This window comes from Scyliorhinus torazame, chromosome 2, assembly GCF_047496885.1.
Source record: "Scyliorhinus torazame isolate Kashiwa2021f chromosome 2, sScyTor2.1, whole genome shotgun sequence".
In the NCBI taxonomy this organism is placed as follows: Eukaryota; Metazoa; Chordata; class Chondrichthyes; order Carcharhiniformes; family Scyliorhinidae; genus Scyliorhinus; species Scyliorhinus torazame.
The window spans coordinates 133,115,287-133,140,345 of record NC_092708.1 but is presented as its reverse complement, the minus strand read 5'-3'; the positions used below and the strand labels follow the sequence as shown (position 1 = coordinate 133,140,345).

Sequence of the window (25,059 nt, the reverse complement as noted above, 5' to 3'; positions counted from 1 at the left end):
AATCCACATTTTTCCATGTGACGACTAATTCTATCCCAAATAATTGTTTCTAGAAGTTTTCCCACCACTGATGTTAAACTAACTGGCCAGTAAGGTGGTAGTACAGCAAAATACAATGGAGGGTATCCTCAATGTGAAGATGGGTGCTTTTCTGCACAACTGTGTAGTGGTCACCCCTTGCAATACTCTCATGGGACAGATGAATGAGACAGGTAGATTGGTGATGATGAACTCAAGTAGATTTTTCTCTTTTGTCTGTTCCCAGTTCAACAGCGATATCCTTCAAGGCTCGGTCAGTAATGGTGCCAAAGAGCGATTCTTGGCGATGGTCATAGAATGTACTCTAGGTGAGGCACTTCAATGTCCTTGCCACCCTCAGTGTTTCTTCCAATTGTTGTCCAGCATGGAAGAGTCCTGAATAATTAGCTTCGGGGGTGGCGATAGGTGGTAATCAGCAGAAGCTTTCCTTGACTTGATGCTATGAGACTTCATAGGTTCCAGAGTCAATATTGACAATTCCCAGGGCAACCCCTTCTCAACTGCAAATCGCTGTGCCGCCCCCTTCAGGGATGATGATGGTGGCAGTCCCTGGGACATTGTTAACTATGATTCAGTGAGTATGACTATGCCAATGTGTTGCTTGATTTAGCCTGTGGGACAGCTGTCCCAATTTTAACACAGGTCTCCAGATGTTAGCAATAACTTTGCATCATCCACAGGCTGGGTGTGCTATTGTCATTTCCAGTGCCTAGGTTGAGGTCCACCGCCCATCCAGTTTCATTCCTCTTTGATTTTTTTCACCATTTGATGCGACAAAGTGGCTTGTTAGGCCATATCAGACAGCATTTAAAAGTCAGCAGACCGATAGCCAGACCAGTTCAGGATAAACGGCAGATTTATTTCCCTCAACGGGATTAGTGAACCAGGTGGGTTTCTATGACCATATTTGATGGTTTCATGGTCACCATTACTGTGACTAGCTTTTAATTCCAGATATATTAATTGAATTTAAACCATAGAAGATGGCATGTCAAGTTGATAATGTGGTTTAGAAATATTATGGGATACTTGGCAGCTGCCATGGTAGGATTTGAACCTTTGTCCCCCAGAACATTAGCCTGGGTTTCTGGATTATTAATCCAGTGACAAATTCACTACGTCAGCACCTCCCAGAATATATCCCAACAAAAGACATAAATTAGATTATATATTATTACTATATTGTGTCAGTTAATTGGAATGATTATAAAGAAGATTGCTTTCATTGTTATAATAGTGAAATTCCGTTTTCATCTGTTTGGTTATTGTTGCAGAATGCTGGAAAATGTAATGGCATACCAATGTTCAGCATTGTGTCTGCTGGGCAGTTCACTGAAACGGTCTTCAATTAGGAAATGGTTCAATTAACTATGATGGTCTAATCACTGCAAATTGTTTTAGTAAGTGATTAGATGTTAATTATCCAAATACTTGTGAAATGTATTGTTCCACTCCAGTTAGTGAATGCCAGTTAGTGAAGGATAGAATTGGAGCCTATCTTGACACAGTTTTATGTTTATTTAGAGTTATATCGTACAAGAAAACACCACCTAACCCAACAACCACAGTTTTAGTCTGTTTATTGCTCACTACCTGCATACAATTAAAATATAATTAAGAGAGACTTGTGAGACAACAAATGTATTATTGTCTTATAGGCTAGTAATATAACAAGTGACCTAGTACAAAATTTACCAAATGTTTGTCTGCTTAAATTAATGAGTTTTATTTCAAATGAATGGCTTACTCATAGAATGGAATCTTGGAACAGAAGAATGACATTTTGCCTGAGGTGCACAATAGTGAGAAACTATTAAATGTTGGTGTTCAGAAGGAATTGAATGCCTGGTGCATAAGACATGGAATGTTAACAAGCTGGTACAACAAGCAAATTGGAAGATAAATAGTATGTTGACCTATATTACAAAGGGATTGGATTACCTGAATAAGGAAGTCTTATTGCAATTGTATAGGGCTTTGGTGAAACTAGATATGAAGTACTGTGCACAGTTTTTGTCTCTCTACTGAAGGAAGGATAAACTTACCTCAGTGGGGATTCAATAAAGGTTCCTTGTGTCCACTATACCCATTCACAAAGTCAAGTATCCCATAACCTTTCTTAACCATCTTATCAACTTGTCGTGCCACCTTCAATAATTTGTGAATTTGTACCCTGAGGTCCCTTTGTTCTTGCGACCCCTCAAACTAATAGCAGTTTAGATGAAGTGCCTCCCATGTTGTTCATCCCGAAGTGCAGCACTTCATACTTTTGCACATTAAATTGCATTTTACTAGTCTGCCCATGGCATCCTGAAATCTGCAACTACGCTGCTCACTATTTACTAAGTTGTCCTGTTTTGTCTACTCCCTCTCCCCAAATCCAAATCATTCTATATTAAAAAAAACATAGTCTTAATTCTGATCCCTTATTATCCCCACTGCATACTCCTCTTCAACCAGAAAAACATCAGATCACTACCATCTCGACCATGGAGAGGGCTGATGCACCGACTCCTACCGGCCACGGAGAGCACTGCCGCACCGACTCCTACCGGCCACGGAGAGCACTGATTCCTCCCAATTACATGGGTCGCTGCTGCACCGACTCGTCCCAACTACGGCGAGCGCTACTGCAACGACTCCTTTCGCCCACGGACAGCACTAATGCACTGACACCTCCCAGCCTCAGGCGTTGCTGCTGCAATGACTCCTCTTGGCCAGGGAGAGATCTACTGCACTGACTCCACCCAGCCAGAGGGGGTGCTGCTGCACTGACTCCACTGGTCATGGACCACCCTGCTGCACTGATTCCTCCCAGCCACTGACAGTACTGCTGCACTGACAATGGGCAGCACGGTAGCCCAGTGGCTAGCACTGCTCCTTCACAATACAAGGTTCAATTCCCGGCTTGGGTCACTGTCTGTGTGAAGTTTGCATCATCTTCCCATGTCTGCGTGGGTTTCTTCCGGGTGCTCCAGTTTCCTCCCAACGTCCAAAGATGTGCAGGTTAGGTGTATTGGCCATGCTAAATTGCCCTTAGTGTCCAAAAAGGTTACGTGGGGTTACAGGTATAGGCTTAAGTGTCTCTTTCGAAGGGCCAGTACAGACTCGATGGGCCGAATGGCCTTCTTCTGCACTGTAAATGCTATGGCTCCTCGCGGCCAAGGAGAGCACTACTGCACTGACTCCTCCTTGCCGCGGAGAGCATTGCTGCTCCGGCTCCTCCAGGATATGGACAGCACTGCTGCTCCGACTCATCCCAGCCACGAACAGGACTACTACACTGACTCTTCCTGGCCATGGACATAACTGTTGCACTGACGACTCCTGGCCACGGACAGCACTACTGCACCGCCTCCGCCTGGCCACAGACCGCACTGCTGCACTGACTCCTCCCTGCTACGGAGAGCACTTGCAGCTCCTCTCAACCACGAACAGCACTACTGCACTGACTCCTCCCGACCATGGACTGCACTGCTGATCCGACTCCTACCGGCCACGGAGAGCACTGACTCCTCCCGGCTACAGGGGTCGCTGCTGCACCGACTCGTCCCAACTACAGGGAGCACTGCTGCAACGATTAGTAAGTTTGCAGACGACACAAAGGTTGGTGGAATTGCGGATAGCGATGAGGACTGTCAGAGGATACAGCAGGATTTAGATTGTTTGGAGACTTGGGCGGAGAGATGGCAGATGGAGTTTAATCCGGGCAAATGTGAGATAATGCATTTTGGAAGGTCTAATGCAGGTAGGGAATATACAGTGAATGGTAGAACCCTCAAGAGTATTGAAAGTCAAAGAGATCTAGGAGTACAGGTCCACAGGTCACTGAAAGGGGCAACACAGCTGGAGAAGGTAGTCAAGAAGGCATATGGCATGCTTGCCTTCATTGGCCAGGGCATTGAGTATAAGAATTGGCAAGTCATGTTGCAGCTGTATAGAACCTTAGTTAGGCCACACTTGGAGTATAGTGTTCAATTCTGGTCGCCACACTACCAGAAGGATGTGGAGGCTTTAGAGAGGGTGCAGAAGTTGCCTGGTATGGAGGGCATTAGCTATGAGGAGCGGTTGAATAAACTCGGTTTGTTCTCACTGGAATGAAGGAGGTTGAGGGGCGACCTGATAGAGGTCTACAAAATTATGAGGGGCATAGACAGGGTGGATAGTCAGAGGCTTTTCCCTGGGGTTGAGGGGTCAATTACTAGGGGGCATAGGTTTAAGGTGAGAGGGGCAAAGTTTAGAGTAGATGTACGAGGCAAGTTTTTTACGCAGAGGGTAGTGGGTGCCTGGAACTCGCTACCTGAGGAGGTGGTGGAAGCAGGGATGATAGTGACATTTAAGGGGCATCTTGACAAATACATGAATAGGATGGGAATAGAGGGATACGGACCCAGGAAGTGTAGAAGATTGTAGTTTAGTCGGGCAGCATGGTCGGCACGGGCTTGGAGGGCCGAAGGGCCTGTTCCTGTGCTGTACATTTCTTTGTTCTTTGTTCTTTGCTCTCTGCATCTCCTCCTCTTTATCCCATTAGATGCCGAAGTACCATCTTCTGTTTAACATCCAATGCTTCTAATTTCTGATTAAGTCTGTGAGGTGATAGTTTATCAAATGCCTTTTGAAAGTCCTTGCATACAACATTTATTGTGCTGGCTTCATCAATCCCTTGTGTTATTTCTATGATTGTATTCATTCTGTGACTATGATTCATACTCGGGTACATTTATACCATGGAATTAATACTGAGGTATGTTGCAAAATGTCATCCAATGAAATAGTACAATCTGCATTTATTGTTTTATTATTCAGCGCGCTATTATTTTTCTGTTGATCTGACATATCTTCGAAGTGTCACACTGAATTTCAGCAATCTACTCCTCAATTGCAGCTGTCAAGAGTTTTAAATGGTATCATTCCAAATACAATAACATATTAATATAAATGTTAGTGTGTTTAATAGTATGTCTAATCATAGAATGCCTACAGTGCAGAAGGAGGCCATTTGGCCCATCGATTCTGCACCATACCTCCAAAAAAGTGCTCTACCCAGACCCACTCCCCCGCCCCATCCCCATAACCCCACCTAACCTGCATATCGCTGAACACTAAAAGGCAATTTAGAAACCAATTCACCTAACACGCACATCTTTGGACTGTGGGGGGAAACCACAATACCCAGAGGAAACCAACGCAGACATGGGAGAACGTGCAAATTCTACACAATCAGCCAAGTCCAAAATTGAACCACGGTCCCTGGTGCTGTGATGCAGCAGTGCTAACCACTGTGCTACCCAGTTACCAAGCAGTTGCCAAAGCAATCAGGAAAGATTTCACATATTTTAGTTCTTCAGTGTCAGATGCCTTTGTAATGCATGGTTCAAGATAGCTTTACGTGATTCAAAAGGTTTATTTCTTACGCATGTTTTAGCATATATATGGCTGAATTTATGCTTAATGCTGTGACCTGCTGTTTGACAGACCATATATCATGATATTAGCAAAGCAACTGTTTACAGGAGCATAATGTCTGCACAAATCAGTGTTAACTTTGTCACTAATTCTGAAAAGGAAAACAGGATCACCAGCAGGACGATCAAAAGCATCTGTCAATTCATTGAACATATTTCTTAACATGGCGTTGCCTTCAGTGCATGCCATTATCTTGGCAACATCCTACATGGTGCTATTTCCAGCCAGTTGGATGCAAATAAATCATGTGAGCCGTCCAGCTAGATACAAAAAATGTTTCACAATAATCCATGAGCGCATTCATGATATGTGTCCTTTTCCTTCTTTATGCCATGCCAAAGAGATGTTAAGCACATTGCTCTCCTTGCTATGAACTTGAACCTTCATTTTAGAATTATGCTCTGGAACGGTGTTCTTTCATTTGCTCACAAAAGGGGGGAAAAGATTTCAGTCAAGCATTTGGTAATGTTGACCAGATTTTCAATTCTGATAACTTATTTCTTGTTCGTGTGCACGTGGTGCATCACAATGTTCTGTTGCTTCTCATAGTGCTCAGTGGCTACGTTGCTTGGCTTCGTAATTGAATTCAGAATAATAACAATTTTGGTGCATGGGGAGTGGGAGGAATTGGGGGGAGGGGGGGGGGGGGGTGATCAGGCCAGTAATCAGGCCATGGTCTCACAATGTACATTCATTACAGTGCAGGCAGCATTCAAGCTTCATGTTTTCGGCTAATTTAAGTTATAATGGTTAATTGCTAAGAGTGCTGCTGAGTGGCTGCACTCCTCAGCAGGAAGCCCAAATCTGTGCAAGGCGAGCATTACTTAAAGCCTGCTTGCACTACTTCAAAGCCAGCCTGGGTTTCCTACAGAAGGTTTTTATATTTGCTGGAGCAGTTGCTGTGAGTGGGTAAAAAGGAGTTTATGAGCAGAAAGCCAGTTGATGAAGGAGAGAACTGGAGCCAATCTTTACATGCTTTTGAATAGAAATCCATTTCCACTGCTTGCACAAATGTGTTTAAGCAGCTAAAGCAACCTTTTTATTTTTTAGCTTCCCAAACTAAAGGACAACAATTCTCCTTTACACCCATAAGAGATATTGGTCCAGAACTTTGTGAAGTGGCAGTCATCATCGGATTGCTGCTCCACTCAAACTTTCCCACACCTGGATGCTGCTCCACATTTCTGACCAGGTCTTCTGAGCTTGGCATTTCCAGAAGTGCGGAGCACAGTGTCCACCTGAGAGCTCCATTGCAGCACTGGAGTGTCAGGGATAAGATAGGACCCGCCCCCTTTTTACACTACTGGCTGCTGTACGGTATGTTTAAAAGTTCAGTGTGGATGTTCGTGAATGAGTGAGTGAATGAATGAGTGAATGGGTAGATAGGTACCATTGCAGATAGGGGGGTGGCAGGCAGGTGTGGTGACAAGCAGGTCAACTGGGATCGGTAGTCAGGTCTGGGAGTTCCATTTGGGGGTAATTAGGGGAGGAGTCAACAGGAAGTCGGGTCAGTGTGAGTGCTTGGGAGATCTGTTCTTTAGTTGCTCAGGACTTTGACTAGGATTTGTCTGTCCAACACTTCTGGGTAACTATTGGGTAAGTTCCACAGAACTGCCGAAGCCTTCGACTTTTGCTCAGAGTTGGAGACATTTGCAGGAGGGTCCTGGGGAGCAGGGGAATTATCTGTCTGAGTCCAACCTTCTAGGAAAGGAGGTCAGCGCATTGGGACATCTGCAGGGCCGTGATGAACATCTTGGATCATATCCGTATAATCCCTATAGTGCAGAAGGAGGCCATTTTGGCCCATGAGGTCTGCACCAACCCTCTGAAAGAGCACCCCACCCAGGCCTACTCTCCCACCCGATCCCCATAATCCCACCAAACCTGCACATCTCTGGACACCAAATTAAATCTATCGTGGCCAACCCACCTAACTTGCACACCTTTGGACTGTGGGAGGAGACTTGAACATCCGGAAGCAACCCAAACAGACATGGGGAGACCGTACAAACTATACACAGGCATTGAACCAAGGCTGAAACTGGACCCGGGTCCCTGGTGCTGTGAGGCAGCAGTGCTAACCTCTGTGTCACCGCTGTGCCCTATGCCCAGACTCCGACGATCTGGGGAGCAGAAGATGTGGGTAGTATGAAATCAGCTACATTAAAATACCTATCAGGAAAATTAGTATGTCGTTGCTCAAAATTATTAGTTTCATATTCTCTGGTTCAACTAAGGATGGGAACTTGAAGTATGCATTTCTCTACGCTTAATTTTTTTATGTTTTGTTTGCCCGTAAAACATTCTAACTTTTGGATATCTCACCATGGTAATTAATGTCAGTGCATAAAAACTGGTATCTCGACAAGTCTCAGTGGTCTACCAATTCAACTGACAAGTCGAGCTTTATAGGTGCTCGATCTCTTTAGAGAGAGTAATATTTTTCTGTGATGGCCGAACACGATTGACCAAAATGGGAATAACACACTCCATTTAGGATAGTTGATTTAACGTTATACCAAATCTACTGCTTAATAGCTCACCCAATATATTTAATGGCTCCACTATTCTGACTTCCAATGTTAAATTCTCCTCAATCTTGTCAATAGCACCTTTTGCAAATTCCGCAGTCCCATCCCTTAGAAGTCAAGATTAAACCTGAAAGTTTTGCTTTATAATACCGATTAAGTATTGCGGAATCTGTTTGTAGTTGAACGTAACCTATGACCAAAAAAACAGCTCGCAGTAAAAAATACAACGCCCTGAAGGCATCATTTGGGCCATAGACGCATTTGTTCAGTTTCCATTGTTTTTCTTCTGCACCTGCTGCCTCTTTGGGTGATTTCAGAGCACATCTTTCTAAAAAGTATTGCCGTGCATAAAAATGGCTTTGTCATTTGTAATTTGTCAAATGTAATTTGACCTACACTTCATATGACTAAAAGTGCTAGAAGGATTTTCAAAATTACTTTTCCACCTATGTGAGAGTTTACTATAATATCTGTACCACCCAACCACTCTTCCAAACCCTTAGAAACTAGCTTAACGGTTGCCCTTTATTTAGCACTTCAGAATAAACTCCAAACTCTCGAGGGTTACATGATGTGAGTGCGGGAACGGCTGCCTTTTTGCAAACTCTGCCACTGCTTGTTTTTTAATTCTTATTTTATCCTAGTGCACATCTCATAATTGTCTTTATTTTTGAACTAAGAAAAGTACAGCACAGAAACAGGCCCTTAGGCCCTCCAAGCCTGTGCCGATCATGATACCCTACCTTAAAAAAAAAAATCTTCTGCCCTTACTCGGTCCGTATCCCTCTATTTCCTCCTTATTCATGTACCTCTTTTAAGATGCCTCTTAAATGTTGTTTTTTTAAAAAATATTTTTATTCCCCTTTTTCACATTTTCTCCCAAATTTACACCCAACAATAAACAATAATCAGTAACGAATGCAATGTCAATCCCCATGTCAATAACAATGATCCCATCCTCCCACCAAATCCCCAAACATTAGCCCGCATGTTAACATAAACAAATGACAAAAAGGAATCAGGAATCACCCATAGTCACCATTAACACATACAGCCCCCCCCCCCCCCCGCCCCCCTAATGTTGAATGTAATCCAATTCTCAAAAGTGCATAATGAATATCACCCATGAGCTCAGTTCAAATTTGACCTCCTCCACCCCCCCCCCCCCCCCCCCCCCCCCCGGCAACGTTCATACACATCTACCCCCTCAAAGAGCCGGCTCATCCTCGTCCTTGTGAGATGTGCTGTATATACCACCTTCAGCTGTATCAGCCCCAACCTCGCACACGAGGTGGAGACGTTCACCCTCTGGAGCACCTCGTACTTGAACCCCTCGTCCATACTCTCTCCCAACCTCTTAAATGTTGCTCATGTGCCTGCTTCCACAACCTCCTCTGGCAGCACGTTCCAGGCACCCACCACTCTGTGCGTGGAAAAACTTAACCTGCACATCTTCCTTAAACTTTCTCCCTCTCACCTCGAAACTGCGCCCCCTTGCAATTGGTACTTTCACCCTTGGAAAAAGCTTCTGACTATCCATCCTGTCTATGCTCTCATAATTTTGTAGACCTCTATTAGATCTCCCCTCATCCTCCGTCTTTCCAGTGAAAACAATCCTAGTTTACTCAACCTCTCCTAGCCAACCCCTCGAGACCAGGCAACATCCTGGGGCGCCTTCTTTGCACTCTATCCAAAGATTCCACGTCCTTCTGATAATTTGGTGACCAGAACGCATGCAATACTCCAAATGCGGCCTAACCAAGGTTTTATAAAGCTGCAACATGATTTCCCAACTTCTGTACTCAGTGCTCCGGCTGATGAAGGCAAGTTTGCCATATGCCTTCCCTGCTACCTGTGTTGCCATTTTAAGGGAACTGTGGATCTGCATGCCCAGATCCCTCTGTATGTTAATGTTCCTAAGGGTTCTGCCATTTACATTATAATTCATACCTAGATTTGATCCTCCAAAATGCGTCACCTCACATTTGTTTGGATTAAACTCCCATCTGCAATTTCTGTGCCCAAGTCTCCAATCTATCTCCTGTTGTATCCTCTGACAATCCTCGCACTATCAGCAACCCCGCCAATCTTGGTGTTATCCAAAGACTTACAAATCAGACCACCCACATTTTCCTCCAGATCATTTATATATACTACAAACAACAGAGGTCCCAGCATTGATCACTACAGAACACCACGGGATTAATGGGTCCTTTTCAAATTGGCAGTCAGTAACTAGTGGGGTACCACAGGGTTCGGTCCTGGGACCCCAGCTATTCACAATATATATTAATGATTTGGATGAGGAAACAAAATGTAACATCTCAAAGTTTGCAGATGATACCAAGTTAGGTGGGAGGGTGAATTGTGACGAGGATGCAGGGGCCCGCCAGCATAATCTGGACAGGTTGGGCGAGTGGGCAAATCAATGGCAGATGCAGTATAATTTGGATAAGTGTGGGGTTATTCACTTTGGAAGCATAAACAGGAAGGCAGATTACTACCTGAATAGTTGTAAATTGGGAGAGGGGTGTGTGCAGCGGGACCTGGGTGCCCTTGTGCACAGTCGCTGAAGGTAAGCATGCAGGTGCAGCAAGCGGTAAAGAAGGATAATGGTATTTTGACCTTCATTGCGAGAGGTTTTGAGTATAGAAGCAGGGATGTGTTGCTGCAATTATACAGGGTCTTGGTGGGGCCACACCTGGAGTATTGTGTGCAGTTCTGGTCTCCTTCTTTGAGGAAGTATATTCTTGCTCTCGAGGAGTGCAGCGAAAATTTACCAGACTGGATCCAGGGATGGTGGGACTGTCATATGAGGAGAGATTGACTAGGTTGGGATTGCTCTTGCTAGAGTTCAGAAGAATGAGGTGGGAATCTCATAGAGACTTATGAAATTTTAACGGGACTAGACCGGGTAGATCCAAGGAAGGTGTTACCAATGATGGGTGTGTCCAGAACCAGGGTTCACAGTTTGAGGATTCAGGGTGAACCATTTAGGACAGACATGAGGAGACATTTCTTCACCCAAAGAATGGTGAACCTGTGGAATTCATTACCACAGGAAGTAGTTGATGCTAAAACATTGAATATATTCAAGAGGTTCTTGATATAACACTTGGGGAGAACGGGATCAAAGGTTTTGGGGAGAAAGCAGGATTAGGCTATTGAGTTGCATGATCAGCCATGATCGTGATGAATGGTGGAGCAGGTTCGAAGGGCCAAAAGGCCTCCTCCTGCTCCTATTTTCCATGTTACCTATGTACCACTAGCTACAGATCTCCATTCTGAAAAACACTCTTCCACCACTACTCTGTCTTCTATAACCAAGCCAGTTCTGTATCCATCTAGCCAGCCCACCTCGAATCCCATGTGATTTTAATTTTTGTACCAGACTGCCATGTGGGACCTTGTCAAACACCTTACTAAAATCCATATAAACTACATCCACAGCCCTTCCCTCATCAATTTTCTTTGTCACTTCTTCGCAAAACCAATCAAGTTGGTGGGACATAACCAACACCATGCAAAACCATGCTGCCTATCACTAACTAGTCCATTTTCCTCCTAATGTGCATATATATTTTCCAAAAGCTACCCCACTACCGATGTCGTGCTCACCAGCCTATAATTTACTGGATTATCCATATGGGGCGATTCCTTGATCGGGGGGTGGTCGTTCACCTTTCTTTGTCTCGGCCACTGCTGGCGCCGAGAGGTTTGGATCGGCTTTCAATTGCTAATTTGTTGCAATTGTTCCCGGGGATAGCCGATTAAACTGCAAATGGCTGGGTTGATGTGCTGCTAATGGTTGCAGGTATCGGTCTGGGCCGACTTCCCCTGAGCCGAATACACTGTTCTGTCTGCAGTTGTCCGTTTGTGCCCTGTTGGCTGATTTTCCCATCAGCCTTTTCAGTTCGCCATTTTACATTGGGGTTTGGCCAAATTAATCGGGAATCAGCCATTTTAGGTGGCTACAAGTGATGTCAGAGTGTGGGTGGAGCTGAACTCATGTTCTGCTTTTTAGTTTCACTTTGAGAAAAGTTTGTGTGTGTGTCTCTTTTTGGTTTCGTTTTTCAGTGTGTTGCAGCTAAAGTCAGAAAAAGCAGCTGTAATGCTGAGCCCTTTGCCATGAAGGACTATTTCTTAATCATTTGGTGAATTCAGAATTATAAATGTTTTCAGTATTGAATGTAAACCCTGATGTGCTTTTTATAGATTTGTTAAGTCTTCTGGGTGTTAAAAGGACAGCTTACAGATTACGTAGTGTTGTATTCTTTTGGGGGTTTATTTGATTTACTGGTTGCTAAAATATTCACTGTTTTGAAAAGGTTAACTTGAGTTCATAGAATAAACATTGTTTTGCTTTAAGAAATACTTTTCATTTCTGCTGTACCACACCTGTAGAGTGGGCCGTGTGCTCCCCATACCACAATCTAGTAAAAGTTGTGGGTCAGGTGAACTCCATGATACATTTTGGGGTTCTCTAAACCCTGACCCATAAAAATTGGATGCTCGTCCGGGATTAAAGTCTATGGGATTGGCTTAGTGAACTTAAAGACCGTGAGGGATGAGCATATTGTGGTTGCTTTTCAGGTGTGGTATTTTAGTTTAAGTGGGGAGTGTGTTGTGGACAAGGGCTCTTTCAGAAGCTCAGAAGTTTTTGGGGGTGGAGACGGTCACACGCAGTACCTTACGGACAGAGACTAAAAGCAGACTGTTAGATTTGGCAAAAGCATTGCAGTTAACATTACCTGATAAAATGCGAAAAGATGAGGTAATTATGGCGGTGGCTGTGCATTTAAAGTTGCCTGAGATACAGTTTGACTCATTGGAAATGGCAAAAATTCAGTTGCAAATTAAACAAATGGAACATGAGAAAGAATTAAAGCAGCTTGAATACGAAAGAGGGAAAAGAAAGAGAAAGAGAGAGAGAGGAAAAAGAAAAGGAGAGAGAAGAAAGGAGAAAATAAAGAATAGCCCCAGCAGAACAAAAAGAAAAAGAAAGGGAGATACAGATCGGGGTAAAAAGATAAAGAGCGAGAGTTTGAACTTCAGAAAATGGCCATGAAACATGACAGTCAGTTAAAATTGGCAGACATAAAGAGAAACGTACAGTTGGATGACAGTGATGAGGATAGTGAGAAAGAGCGTCATAATCAAAGGCGTGATGGGGATCTACTTAAATATGTCCAAGCATTGCCAAGGTTTGACGAGAAGGAGGTAGAAGCCTTTTTCATTTCATTTGAGAAGGTAAATGGCCACAGGACATGTGGGTATTACTAATTCAAACAAAGCTGGTGGGTAGGGCTAGTGAAGTGTTTGCATCACTACCGGAGGAGGTATCGGACGTATGAGGAGGTGAAAAAATCCATCTGAGGTGCATATGAATTAGTGCCTGAAGCTTACAGACAAAGGTTTAGAAATTTAAGGAAAGAATTTGGTCAAACATACGTGGAGTTTGAAAGGCTCAAACAGAGTAATTTTGATAGGTGGATAAGGGCTTTGAAAATAGACCAAACGTATGAAGCTCACAGAGAAATTATACTTTTGGAGGAGTTTAAAAATTCAATTCCTGATGTAGTGAGAACTCGTGGAAGAACAGAGGGTTAAAACTGTGAGATTACCAGCAGAAATGGCTGATGATTATGAATTCGTTCATAAATCAAAGCTTGCTTTCAGACATCAGTTTCAGCCTGTGAGGGATAGAAACTGGGGATATGAGAAATACTCAAGTGGTTAAAGGTAAAGGTGATCTGATGGGAGATAATAAGGAGAGTGTACCTCAGATTTCTTTTTTTAAATCCAGGAGGGTGGAAAAGAAATGAAAAGTTTCAAATGTTTTCACTGTAATAAACTAGGCCATGTAAAGCCACAGTGTTGGTGGTTGAAGAAAAGCACTGGGAAGGCTGATGTGGTAAAACAGGATAAGACAGTGGGCTTTGTTAAAGTGGTAAAGGAAAGCCCAAGTGAAGCGAATGAGATGCAAAAGATTGTACAGCTTGATCAAGAGGTGATTGATAAGAAGGTGCCAGATCTCTTTAAAGAATTTACTTGTGTGGGTAAAGTTTACTCATGTGTATCAGGAGGAGCATGTAAAGAAGTCACAATTTTAAGAGATACGGGAGCTAGTCAATCTTTAATGGTAAGAGATGAGGAGTTATGTAGTTTGGGAAGAATGTTGCCAGAAAAGGTGGTAATATGTGGAATTCAGGGTGAGAGGAGTAGTGTTCAATTATATAAGGTAAGGTTGGAAAGTCCAGTGAAGAGTGGTGAAGTGGCAGTAGGAGTAATAGAGAAACTAGTGATGTCCAGGAATACAGTTTTTCTTGGGTAATGATATAGCTGGATCGCAGGTGGGAGTGATGCCTACAGTGGTTGATAAGCCAGTGGAAAATCAGACAACTGAAGTGTTGAAGGACGAATATCCTGGGATTTTTCCGGATTGTGTAATAACAAGGTTGCATAGTCACAGGTTAAGACAAGGGGAGAAATCAAAGAGAGAAGTTGAGGTGCAATTATCAGAAATGATTTTTGATCAGATGGTTGAAAAAGAACAAGAACAGGTGGAGAATGAGGCGGATATTTTTAGTTCAGGAAAATTGGCGGAGTTACAACAGAAAGATATAAAAATAGAATGGATGTATCAGAAAGCATACACGGAAGAGGAATCTGAGTGTATACCAGAGTGTTATTACTGTAAAAGTGATGTCTTGATGAGAAAATGGAGACCTTTGCATATGCAGGTGGATGAAAAGTGGGCAGAAGTTCATCAAGTAGTATTGCCAGTAGGGTATAGAAAGGAAGTGTTGTGAGTTGCACATGAGGTACCTGTGGGAGGTCATTTGGGGATCAGGAAAACTCGAGCTAAAATACAAAAACATTTTTATTGGCCTGAACTACATAAAGATGGAGTTAAATTTTGTCAATCATGTCACACATGTCAAGTGATAGGGAAACCTCAAGCAGTGATAAAACCAGCGCCCTTAATACCCATTCCAGCATTTGAGGAACCTTTTACAAGGGTCCTAATTGATTGCGTCGGACCGCTTCCTAAAACAAAAAGTGGGAATCAATATCTTTTGACGATAATGGATGTGTCTACTAGGTTTCCAGAGGCCATTCCAGTACGTAATATTACAGCTAAAAAGATTGTGGAGGAGTTACTTAAATTCTTTACTAGATATGGACTACACACACAAATACAATCGGATCAAGGATCAAATTTTACCTCAAAGTTATTCAAAGAAGTCATGGATAGCTTAGAAATGACACAATTTAAATCAACTGCGTACCATCCAGAATCGCAGGGAGCGTTAGAAAGGTGGCATCAGACATTAAAGACAATGTTGAGGGCTTATTGTCAAGATTATCCAGAGGATTGGGAGAAAGGAATTCCATTCATACTGTTTGCAATTAGGGATGCACATAATGAGTCAACCAAATTTAGTCTTTTTGAACTAAGTTTTGGTCATGAGGTAAGAGGACCACTTAAATTGATTAAGGAAAAATTGGTGGGTGAGAAATCGGAAATTACATTATTGGATTACGTGTCAAATTTTAGGGAACGATTAAATAGAGCAGGTGAATTGGCTAGACAACATTTAAAAGTTGCACAAAATGTGATGAAACGGGTCGCGGACAAGAAATCCAAAGTTCGTCGTTTTGCCTGTGGGGATAAAGTTTTAGTGTTATTACCAGTGGTAGGTGAACCTTTAAAAGCAAAGTTTTGTCGACCTTATCAGATTGAAGGAAATTAAGTGAGGTGTATTATGTGATTAAAAACACCAGATAGAAGGAAGAATCACCGAGTGTGTCATGTGAATATGCTTAAAAGGTACTTTGAAAGGGAAGGAGAGAAAAAGGAAGAGGTTTTAATGATTTTAACTCAAAGTGACGAACCAAATCGAGATGACTGTGAATTTGACATACCTCAAATTAAATTGGAAAATGAGGATGTTCTTAAAACTTGGGATAAATTGTTGAGTTATCTTCCAGAGGAAAAACGAACTGACCTGAAAGAGTTATTGATATCACATGGGCAAGTTTGTGGAGATAAATTGGGAAGTACTAAAATGGCTATACATGATGTAGATGTGGGAAATGCTGTTCCAATCAAACAACATCCATATAGACTTAACCCTTTAAAATTGGCACAGGGTAACAAAGAGATTGAGAGTATGCTTAAAAATGGCATAATTGAAGTGGGTTGCAGCCAATGGAGCTCACCCATAGTGATGGTACCTAAACCAGACGGTACCCAATGGTTGTGTGTGGACTATAGAAAGGTTAATGCAGTTACAAGAACGGACTCTTATCCTATCCCACGTTTGGAGGATTGCATTGAGAAAATGGGACAATCGGCTGTTATTTCTAAACTGGATTTACTTAAAGGTTACTGGCAGGTACCTTTATCCGAAATGGCAAAGGAGATTTCAGCTTTTGTGACTCCAGATGGTATATACCAATTCAAAGTTATGCCATTTGGCATGAAAAACACCCCAGCCACATTTCAACGGTTAACTAACACAGTCGTTTCAGGATTAACCGATTGTGCAGTATACATCGACGATCTGGTAATTTTCAGCCAGACATGGACAGAACATTTGAAACATCTGATGGAGTTATTCGATCGACTTCAGGAGGCGGGTTTGGTGATAAACCTAGCCAAAAGTGAATTCGGAAAAGCCTAAATCACTTTCCTTGAGGAGTTTCGATACCCTCAAGGCAAAGGGAAATAATGCGATATCTTGGCATGAGTGGATTTGATCGATCATTTGTGCAAAGGTTTTGTAGCGTGATTGCTCCACTGATGGACTTGCTGAAGCAACATCGAAAATTTCAATGGACAGCGAACTTTCAACAGGCATTTGAAAGCCTGAAAGCTGTGATAACCAATGCTCCTGTGTTGGAGAATTGCAAGGGACTCTGTGATCCGTTTGAACTAAAGTATCTGACTTTAAAGAGAAAAGCCGAGGCATAGAGAAATGGACAGATCGTGCAGAGACCTTCTTGTTCAAAGAGACTGTCAATCGAGAAAGATTTCAGTTGGAGGAAGAAGAACGGGAAAGAAATGGACTATTATTATACCTGTTTGCGTGTGTTGTTCTTTGCAACGATAAAGTATATTTACTGTGTGCATTTCTTAAAGGATGGTGAAAAATGAAACCATCTTGAAGTTGATGGATTTTTTTTCTTTTTCTTGAGGGGCGGTGTCATGAGAATGTCGCTTTAAGAAATGGTTGGCTGCTCATGTTACTGCAGTGATGTCAGAGTGTGGGTGGAGCTGAGCTCTGGTTCAGCTTTTTAGGTTCACTTTGAGAAAAGCTTGGGTGTGTATGTCTTTTTGGTTTTGTTTGTTTTAAAAAGGTTAACTTGAGTTCATAGAATAAACATTGTTTTGCTTTAAGAAATGTTTTTAATTTCTGCTGTACCACATCTGTAGAGTGGGCTGTGTGCTCCCCATACCACAATCTATTAAAAGTTGTGGGTCAGGTGAACTCCATGATACACTTTGGGGTTCTCTAAACCCTGACCCATAACAGTACTCATTAAGGATTTCACCCACTTCCTGTGGTTCAACACATAACTTCCCTCCATTGTCCTTGAGTAGGCCTACTCTTTCTCTTGCTATCCTCTTGCTCCTAATATATGCAATAAAAAGCCTTGGGATTGTCCTTTACCATTTTTGCTAAAGGCATTGCCCCTATTAGCCCTCTAATTCCACGTTTAAGTTCCTTCCTACTTTGGGATGTTTTGCCCAGGATGATCCATTTAGGTGTTTTGCGATGAGAAGCTGAGTTAAATGATAGAGATTCCTCGTTTGACCATGGCAGTTGGAGTTGGCTGGAATGGGGCCCAGCTTGCATTGGTGGTGCTGTGTGCATCAAGATGATGGCTGTCATTGAGAATGTTGTTTTAGATGAGAATCTCGGCTCTACGGTGCAGGTCTTTGGAGCTCACTTTGAGGAACTGCGAGGTATCCTTGGGAGAATGGTGGCGGTGCAGGAACGAATCCTTGTATTCAGTTGAGCATTTTCCATGGTAAGGGCCCACCTTTGATTAGTTTAAATTCTGCCGCATTGTGTGTCATCTATCCTGACGGGTTCAGGAAGTAGGGACTGGAAAAGGAGTGTCTGTGAGCCCGGACCCTGTCGAGAAGTGGGAGGCGAGTTCATTATTGAGTTTGAAAATTGGCTGCCATACTTTAGTGATCTTGATTTGGAGGATAGGCATATCGACGGAGCACAGTGTACCTGTTCTTTGAGGCCTGGGGTCGGTTGGGCCCCTGACCACAGGCCCTATATTATCCTGCTCTTGATGCTCGTTGTGAGGGGTTAGAGGTGGCCGATCATGCTGAGTTATCCCCCAGCCGAGGCTTAGGCTGTGAACTATGTGGGTTTCAAGCAGCGGCAGCATGGTGGAAATGAAGGCATTCCATTTGTTGGTATCCTTGAGAGATCCTGAAGAGTGTTCGATGATCCGATCATGGCTTTGACCTTTTCAAGCAACATAGATGGTGTTCTTCAATTATCCCGGACGTTACTTCCTTATGATTATGTTGTTGGTTGCTTGTTGTTGTCTTTTCTCCTGCAAGGGCATGCGAGGTGTGAGCACGAGGACAAGAGTTGCCTGTTATCTGTTCTAGCAAAAGCCATATTACATGAAATGTGGTCGATGCACAATTTTCCTCTTTTAAAAAAAATTATGTGCTGTAATCCTTTTTGTTATGGGAAGGGAGCGCCTTTTGGACACCCCTTAGCCCATTTATGATGAAAATGAGTGCAGCCACGGCAGGGCGATGAGTGGTTGATTGGTGTTGGGTTTTGGATCAGTTAAGTCCTCACTGAAATTGAGGATAGCCCCCCAGTTAGAGCTAACCGTATTGGGTCTTTATTTTGTTTTTTGTTATTTTGAATTTAAGAATCCGTGCTCGTCTCCTTCGATAGCCAGGCAGATTATCACTCCCGGGGAGGGCTGGGTTCCTTTTTACGTTTCCAGGAGGCTGGAGAGTTTTTTCTTTGGTTCTTTTTTCTTTGCTGCTATTTGAATAGGAGGAATCGAGTGGCGGTGTATGCTGAGGTCGGTTTGGTCAACCCTTGACTGATTTGTTGAAGCGAGAGACTGTTTGCCATGCCTCTACATTGTTGGAACCCTTCCCTCGTGTGGGTACAAGTTTGATGCCGGAGAGAGGTGCCCGCCTTGAAGTGGTCTTGTATGGTTGTTTCTTGAGTGTCCTTCTCATTCTGGTTGGGTTTTCCATGTGGGAAGCAGTGTTTGTATCTCTGTTGAGGCAGCGCTGTCATTTCCCTTAATATTCTTGTGGTGGCGTGAAGTGCCGGGCTGTGGTTAATATTCCATGGTCAACTCGAGGATTCTTCCCTTAGAGATTTTCCTTCCTCTTTTCATCTGGCTGAGCAATGGGCTGATATAAATCATGGTCTGGTCTCGTGGTCAAGGAAGGTTCCCTTTATTGTACGGGTGTAGGGGGGGGGATGCCTTGACGATTCTTCTTATCTTCGGTGATGGGGTCTCCCCAGCTGGGTCTGGGTAATATTATTTTGTGTAAATGGGTGGAAGGGTAGTGCACTGCCCTGTGTGTGGTTGGTGAGGTGTGCAGGATTGGCTGGAAGGTTTTGTGATGTGCTTAATGTCCTGGGGGTACTGATTCCTGTGTGTCAGAATGTGCTGGGCTCGGCTAGGTCTGGTGCGGTAGTTTGTATCCTGTTGCCCCTTAGAGCTTGGGAATGTCCCCTCTCAAGGGCACTTGTTCATGACATCTAGCTGGCCAGAGTTGATTGGAAAAGGAGCCTAGTAGGGAAGACAGCGGAACAGCAATGGCAGGGGTTTTGGGGATTATTCGGGAGGAACAGCAGAAATTCATCCCAAGAAGGAGGAAACATGCTAAGGGGAGGACAAGGCATCCATGATTGATGAGAGAAGTCAAGGACAGCATAAAAGTAAAAGAAAAAGCATTCAAAGTGGCAAGGATTAGTGAGAAGCCAGAGGATTGAGAAGCCTTTAAAAGCGAGCAGAGGACACCTAAAAAAGCAATAAGGGGAGAGGAGATGAAATATGAGTACAAGCTAGCTAGTAATATAAAAGAAGATAGGAAGAGTTTTTTTCAATATATGAAAGGTAAGAGAGAGGCAAAAATAGATATTGAACCACTGGGAAACGTGGCTGGAGAAATAATAATAGGAAACAAAGAAACGGCAGACGAACGGATCAGTTACTTTGCATACGTCTTCATGGTGGATCCTGCCTCGGTGATTCAGCAAAAGAGCATTTCTGAGTGTAGAATCTCTTTTGTCTCTTACTGTACTTTATTTCTCAATTCATCTGCAGGAGTGGTTTGCTGTATACGTGGAGCTTAATCAGCAGATTGCAGCACTGTTGAACGCAGGGGATGAGGAAGATTTGCTTGAACTAAAGGCCCTGCAACAACAGCTAAGTGATGTTTGCTATCGACAGGCCAGCCAACTAGAGTTCAGGCAGAATGTGTTGCAGACAGCTCTTGAATTTCATGGTATTGCTCAGGATGTAAGTTACTTGTTAATAAAACTATTTTAAACATTTTGGGAATTGATATCATTTAAGTAATTGATTGATGATCTACTTTTAATTTATCGTGGCAAGAAATGTGATTAATTCAACTCACTGTTGTGTTGTCTAATAAGTACAATTGGACAAAAAGCTATTAACTGGCAACCATATAATGAGAATGTGGTGCTACCAAGCAACAAAATGAAAGATACTGTTGGTGAGTTTTACTTTTAGTAGAAGTGTACTTGTCAAAGATGGAGCAAAGAGAAAATACAGCTGCAAAATAAATACATCACGTCAATTTCCTTCCTCTAATTACTCCCTCATAATAACAGCCACTGCAACACACACAATATTTGGGGAAGGTAGGTTAGAGATAGTCACTGTCTAGTTGTGAGGCATCTACTTTTATTATTGCAGGTGACCACAAGGCATTGTTTTGCAATTAGATTCTTGTGATATTAGTGATTTCACTGTCAATTGGTTTCGCAGCGCTGGTTAAGGTTGTCAAACCTCCAGGGTTGTGATGGAGTCTCCAGAAATTAAATATTAATCTCCAGGATAATTGAGCAACTTGGAAGTATCACAGCGGTGTTTTTAAAAAACATTTCTTTGAGCACTCACATTTCTTAGTTATAAAATTATTGGAGCTGAGGGCAACCGTCTGTTTGACTATTTGCAATTCACTTACAATTGCACTTTCAAGAGGACAGCACGGTGGCGCAGCGAATAGCACTGCTGCCTCACGGCGCCAAGGTCCCAGGTTCGATCCCAGCTCTGGGTCACTGTCCGTGTGGAGTTTGCACATTCTCCCCGTGCTTGCATGGGTTTCGCCCCCACATCCCAAAGATATGCAGGCTGTGAATTGGCCATGCTAAATTGCCCCCTTAATTGGAAAACATTTATTGGGTACACTAAATTTATAAAAAAGAATTGCATTTTCAAAATCCCAACTGTGGAATCTGAACCTCTGTTCACCACACTTGTGTTGCAGCTACTGCTTTGCTTCAAGCACACTTTCAGTTTACCTAATCCTCAAAAAAACCATTACTCTCATCTGGGTCATTCCTCTTCTATGGCCCCTCCTCTCCATTTGTTCAAGGGATATCACTGGCAATCTGGCTGAACCACATGAAGTACAATTGGGTACTGCTATCATTGGCTAAAACTGCACACTATTCCAGATCATCCTGGAGTGCAAGGATAAGCCCATTTTCTTTTAAGTACTGCAAGCTGTCCTCTTAAACCTCTCTCTCCTGTTTCCTCCACCCTCACTTCCAACAGTAAGTGCCAGGAGTTAATGGATTTCTTTATCACTAAGATTGAGACAATCTAGTAGCTGCCTCTGTCACATACTTCCCTCCAACTAGCTTTCAGGCCAAACCACATCCTGCCCTAACCTTGAGCTCACTTAATTCCCTAGTTTCTCTCTTCTTCTTCTTCTCTCCCTTGCAGTATCACTTTCAGTTGTTTCTGTACCTTCTTCTGCACTGCTACTTCTGATACCCTGCAATGAATTATTCTTGGCCCCCTCCTATTGCTCATTAACACGATGCTCCTGAACGACATCACCTGAAAGCACAACATTAGGACACCCAGCTCTACCTCACCACCACCTCTTGACTCCTTTGTTATTACTGAATTAACTAGATTGCTCATCAGACATCTAGTATGAGTGAGCATTAAATCCCTACAGTGCAGATGGAGGCAATTTGGCCTATCGGGTCAGCGCCAACCCTCTAAAAGAGCACCCTAACGAGACTCCCACCCTATCCCTGCAACCCCATAACCACACTTAACCCGCACATCCCTAGACACTAAGGGACAATTTAAATTGGCCAAACCACCAACCTGCACACCTCTGGTCTGTGGGAGGAAACCAGAGCACCCAGAGGAAGCCCATGCAGACACGGGGAGAAAGTGCAAACTCCACATAGTCACCCAAGGCCGGAATTGAACCCGGGTCCCTGGTGCTGTGAGGCAGCTGAAATTTAAACCAGTTAAAGATTCAGAAGACTGAAGTCATTGTTTTCTGTCCCTGCCCCAAACCCTGTTCCCTAGCTATCGAATACATCCTTCTTCCTGGTAATTGTCTGAGACTAAAACATATCATTTGTAACCTTTGCATCATAATTGACCCCGAGATGAGTTTCCTACCACATATTCATGTCATCACCAAAACCACCTTTTTTCACCTCTGTAACATTGCCCTACTTCATCCTTGACTCAACCCACCTGCTGCTCAAACACTCATTTATATCTTTCTTGTCTCTAGAATTGATTACACCAACACAATTCTGGCAGATTTTCCACATTCTACACTTTGGAAATTTGATCATCCACCCTGCAACTAATTCACACCAAGTCTCAGTCACATTTTTCACAGTAACTTCATTGCAGTGTTAATGTATGCCTACTTGTGACAGGAAAGATTATTATTATATTACATTTCACCCCTGTGCTTACTGACTTAATTTGGCTCCACAGTCGATCACTGTCTTGAACTAAAAATTCTCAACTTTGTTTTCAAATCCGCCCATGCCCCCTCTGTTATGTTTTTAAAAATAAATTTAGAGTACCCAATTACGAGGCAATTTAGAGTGGTCAATCCAACTACCCTGCACATCTTTGGGTTGTGGGGGCGAAACCCACGCAAACATGGAGAATATGCAAACTCCACACGGACAGTGGCCCAGGGCCGGTATCGAACCTGGGACCTCGGTGCCATGAGGCAGTAGTGCTAACCACTGTGCCACTGAGCTGCCCTTCCACTTCCTCTGTAATATCCTCCATCTCAATATTCCTCCAAGATATTTATACTCCTTTCATTCTGGCTTCTTGAGTATCCCTGATTTTATTTGCTGTACTATTGGTGGCTGTGTCTTCAGTTGCCACAGCCCTAAACTCTATAATTCCTTCTTTACCACCTCTTCATCTCTCTTTCCTTCTATAAAAAGCACCTTAAAAGCTATCTCACTACCCAAGCCTTTGGTCAACTGACCTAATATCTCCTTTATACGGCTTGTGTTTTGTTTTAAAGTGGTCCTGTGAAACACTTTGGGACGTTTTATTCCGTTAAAGGTGCTATATAGATGAGATTGAAAAGGATAATTCACTTGTATTTTCTTAACTTTTTACAATCCGTTTTATTTCTAGCATTTGTTTTTAAAATGTGGAACGTATTTCTTTTTTAATACAAATTAGTGAATATTGTGAGCAATTTATGCCATATATTTGCACCGACTTGAAAAATTGAATCTTGTGAATGGATTTTTCACAGTTGTCCCAGCAGCTGGATGGATTACTTGGGATGCTTTGTGCTGATGTAGCACCAGCTGATGGAACTGCTATTCAGCAAACATTAAAACTTCTGGAAGAGAAACTAAAGAGTGTTGGTAAGTGGAAGAAACTTGTATTATAATTTCCTTACATTAATTACAATCGTATGAATTTTCAATAGGTCTAAGTATGAGGTTTGTATGAGGTCTAAGCATTGTAGGTTTGAATTATGGGAAAGTTCCGTTATACTCATTTTGGGTGCACAACATTTGATATAATACGTGTATGGTACAGATCAAAATAAAGATTGATACGGCCTGCAAATTGGAATTAAGGTGGGTAATATATCGAAATCTGAAGATGTTTTTACAGCCTTTAAGAATGTTCCATTTATGTAAATATACATGAGACACAACTTTCTTTTTGAAATGCACATTTTTACATGAAAGTATATAGTTTAAAAAAAATATATACATTTTTTTTTCCGATTAAGGGGAAAATTAGTATGGCCAATCCATCTACCCTGCACATCTTTTTGGGTTGTGGGGGTGAGACCCTGGCAGACACGGAGAATTGCAAAGTCCACATGGACTCGGGGCCGGGATCAAACCCGGGTCCTCGGTGTCGTGAGGCAGCAGTACTAACCACTGTGCCACTGCCCCTATGAAATTATTTAGTTAGTAGGAAGGTAATACCAACTATTGGTTGAAATTGACATTGAGGAAATTCATAACTGAGGTAATATATTAGATGTTTCACACCAGGCTATAATTAAGACCATAAGACATAGGAGCAGAATTAGGCCATTCGGCACATTGGGTCTGCTCCGCCATTCACTCATGTATGAAATGAAGATAAGTATGTTTCTCATCCCCATAACCCCTGATCCCCTTATTAATTAAAAGCTTATCAATCTCTGCCTTGAAGACACTCAGTGACTTGGCCTCCAGAGTCTTTTGCAGCAAAAAGTTCCACAGGTTCATAGTGGAAACATCCTCTCCATCCCCACTCAATTTAGGCCTCTCAGTATCCTGTAAGTTCCATTAAGATACCCCCTCATCCTTCTGAGCTCCAATGAGCGCAGACCCAGAGTCCTCAACTGCTCCTCGTATGACAAGTTCTTCATTCCAAGGATCATTCTTGTGACCCTCCTCTGGAACCTCACCAAGGCCAGCACATTCTTTTTTAGATACTGGGCCCA

At 42.9% G+C, this 25,059-nt stretch overlaps 1 protein-coding gene across 6 annotated transcripts in view; it reads left to right on the top strand.

The window, feature by feature from the left end:
• The window catches only part of sestd1 (SEC14 and spectrin domains 1), a 275,430-nt gene that overhangs the window by 205,975 nt on the left and 44,396 nt on the right, over positions 1-25,059 (top strand). For 5 of the 6 annotated variants that reach the window (XM_072477346.1, XM_072477310.1, XM_072477318.1 and 2 more), the window contains 2 exons: positions 20,382-20,576; positions 23,860-23,974. In XM_072477346.1, the coding sequence (XP_072333447.1) occupies positions 20,382-20,576; positions 23,860-23,974 (310 nt within the window). The remainder of the gene's footprint in view (positions 1-20,381; positions 20,577-23,859; positions 23,975-25,059) is intronic. The other variant, XM_072477354.1, reaches the window with a different exon arrangement.